The sequence below is a fragment of the Monocercomonoides exilis genome, assembly GCF_001643675.1.
Source record: "Monocercomonoides exilis strain PA203 chromosome Unknown scaffold7-2047599, whole genome shotgun sequence".
NCBI classification, from domain to species: Eukaryota; Preaxostyla; order Oxymonadida; family Polymastigidae; genus Monocercomonoides; species Monocercomonoides exilis.
In genome coordinates this window covers 671,717-680,463 of record NW_027150552.1, presented here as the reverse complement: position 1 = coordinate 680,463, position 8,747 = coordinate 671,717, and the positions used below count along the sequence as shown (strand labels likewise).

The window sequence follows — 8,747 nt, the reverse complement described above, 5'->3', positions numbered from 1 at the left end:
ATTTTTTTTTAAATCTTTATATTTCTTCAACGTAATATTTTGAACTGTCAGAAGTGGATGTTTGATCAAAATATGGGGCAAAATTTTTGCAATTATGAAAATAACTGAGATTTATTCCAAACTATTCCCACCTTCACATTATAATAAGTCTTCAATAACTATTTAAAAAATACAAAAAAACTTAAAAATTGAGAAAATTTTTTGATAATATTAAGTGGAACAAAATTCACAAATCAAAACATTTTGTCCCAATGTTATAATGGATTAAAAAATGTAATGGAAAAAAAAAAAAACAACCGCAATGAAATAACGATTTATCTCAAAAATCAAAAATCAAAAATCAAAAAAAAAAAAATAAAAAATAAAAAATAAAAAATAAAAAAAAATAAAAAATAAATAAATAAAAAAATAAAAAAAAAAATTCGCCTTCACATCCTCAAAAAACAATTCTATAAACAAGAAATTGCATCTTCATCCAATTGAAGTCGTAGCAAGCACGCCACAAACAGAAAACAACAAATGATGCATTTTTGAAGAAAAAAATCACTCATTTTATTTACAGAATAATGAAAAAACAATTCTCCTCTCATTATTAAACAACAAATTCCTTCTCTTCTTCTTCATCTATTCATGCTTTCAATCAGCTTTCTTGCCTCTGCTGACACACTCGACTCCTCTTCCTCTGACATCTCGTTGGATCCAATCGCATCTGACATCGTCACCATCACTGTGCCGGGAGGAAAGTGCTGGATGAACTCTCTCTTCAGCACATTCAGCTCCACACGTTCGCACCCTCTTTCCGACACGCAGCTCTTCACAACTGCCTCAAATACGTTCCCTTCAACCCCCTTCATGTCTGGCCTCTCCCTATTCACAATCTTCTGCCCAGCCACCACTGCCTCATACTCCCCAAATGGGATCTGCAGGGTCAGGCACTCCCACAGCATCATCCCAATCGAGAATGAAACCGACTCCTTTGTTGCTCCCATCTTCTTGTTCATCTGCAGCTCGGGTGCCTTCCACCTCAGACACTCCTTCCTGTTGTCATCCTCATCCTCAAACGCTGATGAGGGTGGTGGTGAACCTCGACCATTCCTGTTGGCAGATGAGAAGTCAGAGGAAGATGTGATGATGGTGGAGGCGGAGGAGATGGATGAGGAATCTGAATCATCTGAAGAGAAGTCGGAATGTTTGGCAATGCAGATGATCATGTGCTCTGAGAACAACACAATGTGAGGGCTCAGATTGGCAAGAGAGGTCAGCTCGTCTTCTTCATTCTCAAATGAGTGGAGTGCCCCATTCGCCACCCAGAACAACACCTGCGCAGCTGTGTGTTCTCTCTCCTGCAAAGTGCCTATCGCCATCTCCTTCTTCTCATTCCTCCCATGGAGCAGCATGAACAGCGAATCTCTCAAATCCACAATCAGCTTTTCAAACACTGATGAACAGGCAATTGCATCCACCAGATTCGACATGGATGAAGTGGTTGGACACAAACTCTCCGATCGAACAAATGTTGAATCTGAATCAGTTGTTGAAGTGGATGAGATAGAAGGTGAAGGAGATCTCTTTCTCACCTCTTCCTCTTCCTCCTTCTCATCAACCTTCTCCAGCATCCATTTGGGAATCTTGTCTGAGTCTTGGCCAAGAATGTATTCAGTCGATCCACATTCACTCAGCAAATGCTCTGATGACTCGGAATGCCCCAAGTTATTCTCATACACCCTCTTTTTTATCTTCTCTTCATTCTTCTTCTCTGCCTCCCTTTCTGCTCTCCACCACTGCTCCTCAGGTGACATCTCCATCGTCACCATCTCAAATGCCTTTGGATCCTTCTTCACTGCGTCATTCACAATCTCTCTCAGATCTTTCGCTTCATTCTTAACCTTTCTCCATCTGACTGCCAATGCAATCGAAACAATGAGAACAATCAAAAACAAAACAGATAATACAACAACAATGATTGGCCATATCGATTTACCTTCTTTTCCTCCTTCGACAATTCTTTCATCTCCTTTTGATTCTGAGACACTCCTGTTCTTCAGAATGAATGACTCAGTTGTGGATGGCGAATCAGCTTTTCCAAACAGAATGCACACTCTCACTTCTGCTCCATTTGCCACACCTTCAATTGTTTCCACAGGAACAAATCCATGAACCTCTTCTTCTGATATGAAACCTCTTTCATCAAACAAATGCTTCTCAACCACCTCTTCATCTCCTTCTGCTGCAACTGTTTCGAATGAGAGATTGCAAGGGAGGAGCAGTGATCCTCTGAACACAAGATTCACCTTCTCCCCTGACTTTTCATATGACACACTCTCCACCTTCGGAATGAAAAAGGGAGATGCCCTTTCTCCGGCAATCCCTTCCAATGAACATCCTCCATCCAATATCCAAAGTGAGAGATTTGGCAATGTTCCATCACCTCCCTTCAAACTCACAACACTCAATTCTGAAGAGCCTTCACACAGGATGTTCCTTCTTGCTGATGGATAATTCTGAATAGATGGATTGTTATTCATGAACTCTCCTTTCTCAATCTTCAAACATCCACCAAACAATGAAAGCCCTCCTTTCTTCGAGTTGCTGATTGTGGTGTCTTTCATTGTCACATTGCTTGACTTCACATCCACAACCGATCCATTCCAACCACACAATGGGTTGAGTTCTTTGTCATTTTCTTCATCTTCTCCCAGATTATTACACTTCTGATGGCTGACTGGATCATCTGTTGCTTTGCCATCAAGCAAACACGAAACAACAGACACATCTGAACTGTCCGAAACAGACAACTGGCTTCCTTTCTCAGCTGAAAGCAGACAATAAGAAAACGAACAATTTATCAGATTCACACTTGTCTTGCTCCTCTCAATTCTCACAACACTTTTGTTGTTGTTATCATTCTCATTTGATGTAATATTCTCAAAAACTGCAGTTGATATTCTGAGATTTCCTTCACCTTCATCATTTCTTCTTCCATTTCCATTCATGTTCAGTTCTTCTTTGTTCGTTGAGATCAGACAGCCATTGCTCAATGAAATGTTGGAACAGTTCATTTTTTCAATCGAGACAGTTGCATTCGATCCAATTGAAACAACATCAGCAGTCGATGTGAGAGACTCCAGAGTCATTTGGGAAAGCACAATTTCTGATTCATCTGAAAACAAAAGCAAGGGCTTTGCAAAAGACAGCCAGCTGAATGATGTCTCGCTCATCTTCAGAACACCTCCCCAAACAGCCATCACATGTGAATCCAGCTCCAACGAAGCATCGGCTGCTGTGAATGTGCATTGAGATACTTCCAACGATCCAGACATTTCAGCGAATACCGCTGAGTGTGTTGCCTCAAACGAAGAGGCAAATGATATCAGGCAGTTGCGAACTGTGCAATCCTCCTCAAACAGAACCACACTCTGGGCATCTCCTGTGTGTGGAATGGTTGTGCTCAGCTGGATTGTTGCCTGCTGCTTTGTCGAAGGCAGGATGGACAGCCCATGCACAGTTGTCTCTGAGAGGAAGGTGGATGAGGTGTTGATGAAAATGGTGTTGAGCAGTCCTGGCTGGATGTGGTGAACAGCAGATGAGATGCTCTGGCAGGGGTTTGTTGGCAATCCACACTGGCGAGTGTCTGCCGAATCGAGACACACAAAGATCTGGGGTGCATACAAAAACGTGATCAAGGGGATCAAGTCCACATCCTGCTCATCAGCATCACTCGCACAGATGGACTTGTTCGATTGGAGCGACTCCTGGGTGAAGTCGAGAGCAAAGAGTGTTTCGTTGATCTGCTGCTCGATCGATTGGCAGTTGATGAATATGTCCTTCCCCACCAGTGCATCATTCATTGTGAATCGGATCTCTGAAATCTTCAGTGGGAGAAAAGATGAGCCATCTGTTGTTGGTGTCGGTGAAGGTGCTGGTGATGAGGGATCCACACAATCAAACATCATTCCTCCTCCTCTTCCGTCCACAGTCGAGCACCTGCAGAGTGTGAATGAGCATTGCCTCACCTCCGCCGATGACTCCTCGCTCTTCACACACATCATCAGCGCTCCTCCCCTTTCACTCGCCTCGCTCACACACCGGCTGAATGTGCACTTCTCAACAACACTCTCCACAGCATCGAACACTCCGAGGCAAAGACTGGTTGCACTGTCACCAGAGCACGTGGTGTTGGCAAATGAGGATGACTGGATTTGGAGGGAGCAACAAGGCTTGTCTGACACTTCGTTGTGAGCAGATGAATTCACAGGCAGATGAGACGGTGTTCTTTCGAATGAAACAAGAGAGCACGAAGATATCGAGACATTCGAGACTGTCATGTTAGAAATGGCGATTGACTGAGAAGGAAGTGAAACAAGGAGAAATGGGTGAGTGGATGAAAATGAGGACAGTGAACAGTTATCAATCAGCAGATCTCCCTCTGAAACACTCAGCAAAGTGAATGAGACAGATTCACTTGAACTTTGAGGGGTGAAAGAGCAGTGCTTCATTTGGAGAAGCGATGAGGAAGTTGAGGATCTGATGAATGTTCTGTGATGGGCAAATGCTGTTGGGATGTGGAAGGAGAGAACCTCAAATGAAAGATGGATTGTAGAATGTATCATCCATTCTTCATTTCCAACCGCATCATCACCCACACCAATCCCTGACTCATTGTCTTTCCCAATGAATTTCATCGAGATTTGTTCTGATTCAACAGAAGATGAAAGGGAAAGGGATGAGGTGAGTGAGGAAATGTGAGACACTGAGATGGACAATCCATCTTCATCATCATCATCAGAAGAACTTCCAGGGAGTGGGGTGAATTTGAGAGAGATGAGATGGGAGATTGATCTGCATGGAGCAGCAGCATATCCACATCCACTGAAGTCTCCTCCTTCCTCCCCATCGACAAACCCATTCCCACTGAAGTTGCTCCACAGATACACCACAAGCGGAATCACAAACCCAACCCCTGTGCTGCCTCTCTCCCACCCACACAGCTCCTCCATCGATGACTTTTCCTTCTCACTCATCTCCCAGCAGAAATGCGCGGAATCCACAACCTCATCCAGAGAGCTCCCATTCACAAACACATTCTTCCCTTTCCAGGCACAGCACCCCTCAAACTTCATATCCAGGAGAACAATCTGAGTTGCATCATCCTCCAATGATAGAAATATTCCTCCTCCACATCCATCCTCTTCTCCTTCTTCCCTCTTTCCTGCACAGCACCCTTCAAACTTCGATGATCCATTCACAATCATTTCATCATTGCCTCTCAGACACACATGCAACCCTCCCCCTTTTGCTCTGTTCCCTTTTGCCCAGCATCCATTCAATGTACAATTGTCAATAATCAGCTTTTTCTTTTCTGACTCATGAGCACTTGACTCATCCTCAACACAAACACAAACACAAGCTCCATCTCCATTCTCTTTTGTGATTCCCTCAAAAACACACTCAACACAATTCACAACAAAACCACTCCCCTTCAATTCAATCAACGAATACGATGAAAACACCATTGCTCCTTTTGTCTCAAACATTTCCATCTTCAACTCCCCTCCAACCACACTCACAAAGCAGAATCCAATCTCATTCACAATCTCAGATGTTGAATTCATTGATGAACAGTTTGAGAGAGTGAAAGAGGAAGTGGAAGTGGGGAGTGTGATGAAAGAGTGGGCATCTGAGAGAGAAGAAGGAAGAGAGAAGCAGATGTTGTATATTGAGCACTCTGTGGAAACACTCACCAACCATTGATTGGAGAGCTCTGCTTGTGGTTCATGCACATCAACAACCATTCCCCTTTCCTCACACGAGATGTTCCAAACTGGTCCGTCCATCACCATCTCCTCATCCAGCTCATATCCCTCTCCAACAACAATCTGCCTTTGTGATGAACCAAATCTGAGCTGAGCAGCATGCATTATCGTCTGACATGGGAAATCGCTGAATCCACAAAAATTCGAATCAAAAACCCAGTTTTCTTCAGTTCCTCCAACATGTGCTGGTGGTTGGAATGACTCCCAAAACACATTCAATGGAAACATTCCCATCTCACTCCGACTTCTATCAAAGCCCATCAACTCTTCATATCCCAGCCCATTCAGTGAAACACAAATCTTCTCCAAATTGATTGTCTCGCCATTCATGTTGCTCCCATTTACAAAGATATCTCTCCCTCCCTCTCTTGCCTCACAATCCACAAAACTCACTGATGAAATCACAAAGTCTGCTGCCCCATCCCCCAGCCAAAGAAACAATCCTCCTCCACACTTGCTGCATGAACACGAGTCGAGTGTGGTTGGAAACGAGGAGGATCCCATTCTGAAGGAGCTGGTGGACGATGTCATGTCAATCCTGATCCCTCCTCCACTCCCACTATTGCACTTGCAATTCTCGATTGTTGTGTTCCACAGACAAAATGACTCTCCCTCACTGATTGTCTTTGACATCACTGCTCCATCCCCTTCTGTTTTTGTCACATGTGAAAAGTTGGAATTGGCAACGACGCATTCATCACTGTTTGGAAGAGAAAAAGATGAAGACAGCAACAACAATGAAGCAGAAGAAGCTTCTTGAAAGAGACTGGCCTTGGACAAGATGTTCTTGACAATGCAATCAGTCATTCGAAAATTGGCAAAATTCACCTCAAACAAACTGTTCAAAAATTCTTTTGAGGGAAGGCATTCCTGGTTCAATGGTGTGCTGATGACAAGCTCTTGGAGAAACAATTGAGAATTCGAGGAGCTTAATCTGAACAATCTTGAACTTTCATGTGAGTCAAACACAATGCTCAAAGATGACAGTTTGCATATCCCGTCATCCACATTCAGAAACACTTGATCTACCTCAACACGAACTGGATTCAATTGTGTTTCATCCTTTCCTCTCCCTTGAATAGAAATTCTCTTCCCTAACACAACATATCCATTTGATTCATTCATTTCAAAAGTTCCCTCGATTAGCATGATTCTGCATCTGCTCTTTGTTAATGTGTCTTCCAATGTGAATTTCAATGAGCTGCAGCCATCCTCAACTGTCAACCCACAGAGCGCATTGTTGTTTCCTCCATCTGGAATGACATATCTCACAAGAAATCCATTTGGCAGCCACTCATTCTTTGTGCCTTGTGAGGAACTCACACATCTGCTCTCTCCACTTGTCAATGAATAACATTCCACAAATGGGCTTTCTTTTATCTTTCCATCAGTATCATGTAAAAAGACATCTGATGCCTGTGAGGCAGAATTATTAAAGAAGAAGCAATAGAAACAAAATTTATTTTTCAAATTTACTGTGCTTGCATTTAGCCAAATGCATCCTCCACATGAAGTGTTTGCGGAACAATTTTGAAAGAAACATTCGCTCATTATGAAAAACGAAGGAGGAGGATACTTAACACAAAGCGCTCCTCCATAAGTTTCATTTACAGATTCATTGGAACATGTGATATTGAACAAAAGGATTGGCAATCCGTCTTGCAAAGTATTCTTGTCGCATTCAGTTGAAACAGGAGCTCTGAAGCAACTTAATAAAATTGCACCTCCGTACATCGACGAATATCCATTTTTTATAGTTGAATGAATAATTTCATAGCAGCGAGATTTATCGATTAAGATTGCTCCTCCATGAGAGCCCACATTTTCGTTATTTCTTCTTCCAGTGCAATAATCGAATGTGCAGTTCCCTATTTTTGTGCTCAAAGAATCCAAAATGCAAATTCCTCCTCCCCATCTGCTGCAGGAACAATTCTTCATGAAAAAAACAAAACGAAAAATTCAAAAAATCAATATATTTCATATTTTTTGATTGAAAACAAAAAACAAATCAAACCATGAAAATACAGCCCTGAACACTCAGTGTTGATGAAGGGCCATTGAATAAAATAGCCCCTCCACAAGTGTGAAATCCCTCATCAATTGCTGAATAATCAGTGACATGCTGATTGACAAATTCTGTGCATTCAAACCTCCAATCCTCTTTGACCTCCACTCTTGAACTTGAATTCATTGTTCTGGCGCAGTGCATCACACTTGTGTTGAAAACATTCAAAGCACGATTTCTATCTCCAATTCCTCCAAAAAACACATTTTCTACACCATGCAATTCACATCCAGAAATGATGAATGCTCCATTTCCTTTCTGAAGCTCCGACATTTCTGAACAAAATGGATCCTTCTTTTGAGTGGAAGAAATGTTCGAGAAGACACATTTGGCAATATTCAAAGAAGATGAATGCGAAGAGTCAATAATCGGAGCCTTTTCAAACACCAAATCAGAAAATGTTGAGGATGACAACATGATTGCTTCAAAATCGTTCACAATGCATCTCTTGTTGGCTGAATGCTCAGATACCAATAATTGTGGAATTTGATTGCTTTGGAACTTTGTGTTCATTGATAAGTTGTTGAACAGTGCTCTTCCATGGGCAATTCTGAAAAGACCATTTGTCTTTTCATCGTTGCACAATATCAAACACCCGAGAACAACCACGTTGGATATAGTTCCATCAACTATATTTGTTCCTCCTCTTGTTTGCAGCATTTGCTTCGAGAACGTTATTGAGGTGTTTATCAATAAAAATGAAGTTTTCAAACATGAAAACTCAAATATTTTATCATCTTGAAAATGAGTGGATCGATCTTCGCTGTTGTTGCTTTGTGAATTATTCAATTTTGGATTGGAAAATGTATTTTCATTGTTTTTGGAGAATCCGAAAAGGAATGATTCATCATTTGTATTTCTCAAAGAAT

General features: G+C 41.9%; 1 protein-coding gene across 1 annotated transcript; it reads right to left on the bottom strand.

The window, feature by feature from the left end:
* Positions 1-235: 235 nt before the first annotated feature.
* On the bottom strand, positions 236-8,538 carry MONOS_3271 (uncharacterized protein; the record flags this gene model as incomplete). Its single annotated transcript, XM_067873259.1, has 3 exons — positions 236-7,152; positions 7,390-7,745; positions 7,828-8,538. 3 exons carry the CDS (start codon positions 8,536-8,538, stop codon positions 621-623), a joined length of 7,599 nt encoding a protein of 2,532 aa, XP_067733341.1. The 3' UTR covers positions 236-620.
* Between the last annotated feature and the right edge of the window lie 209 nt (positions 8,539-8,747).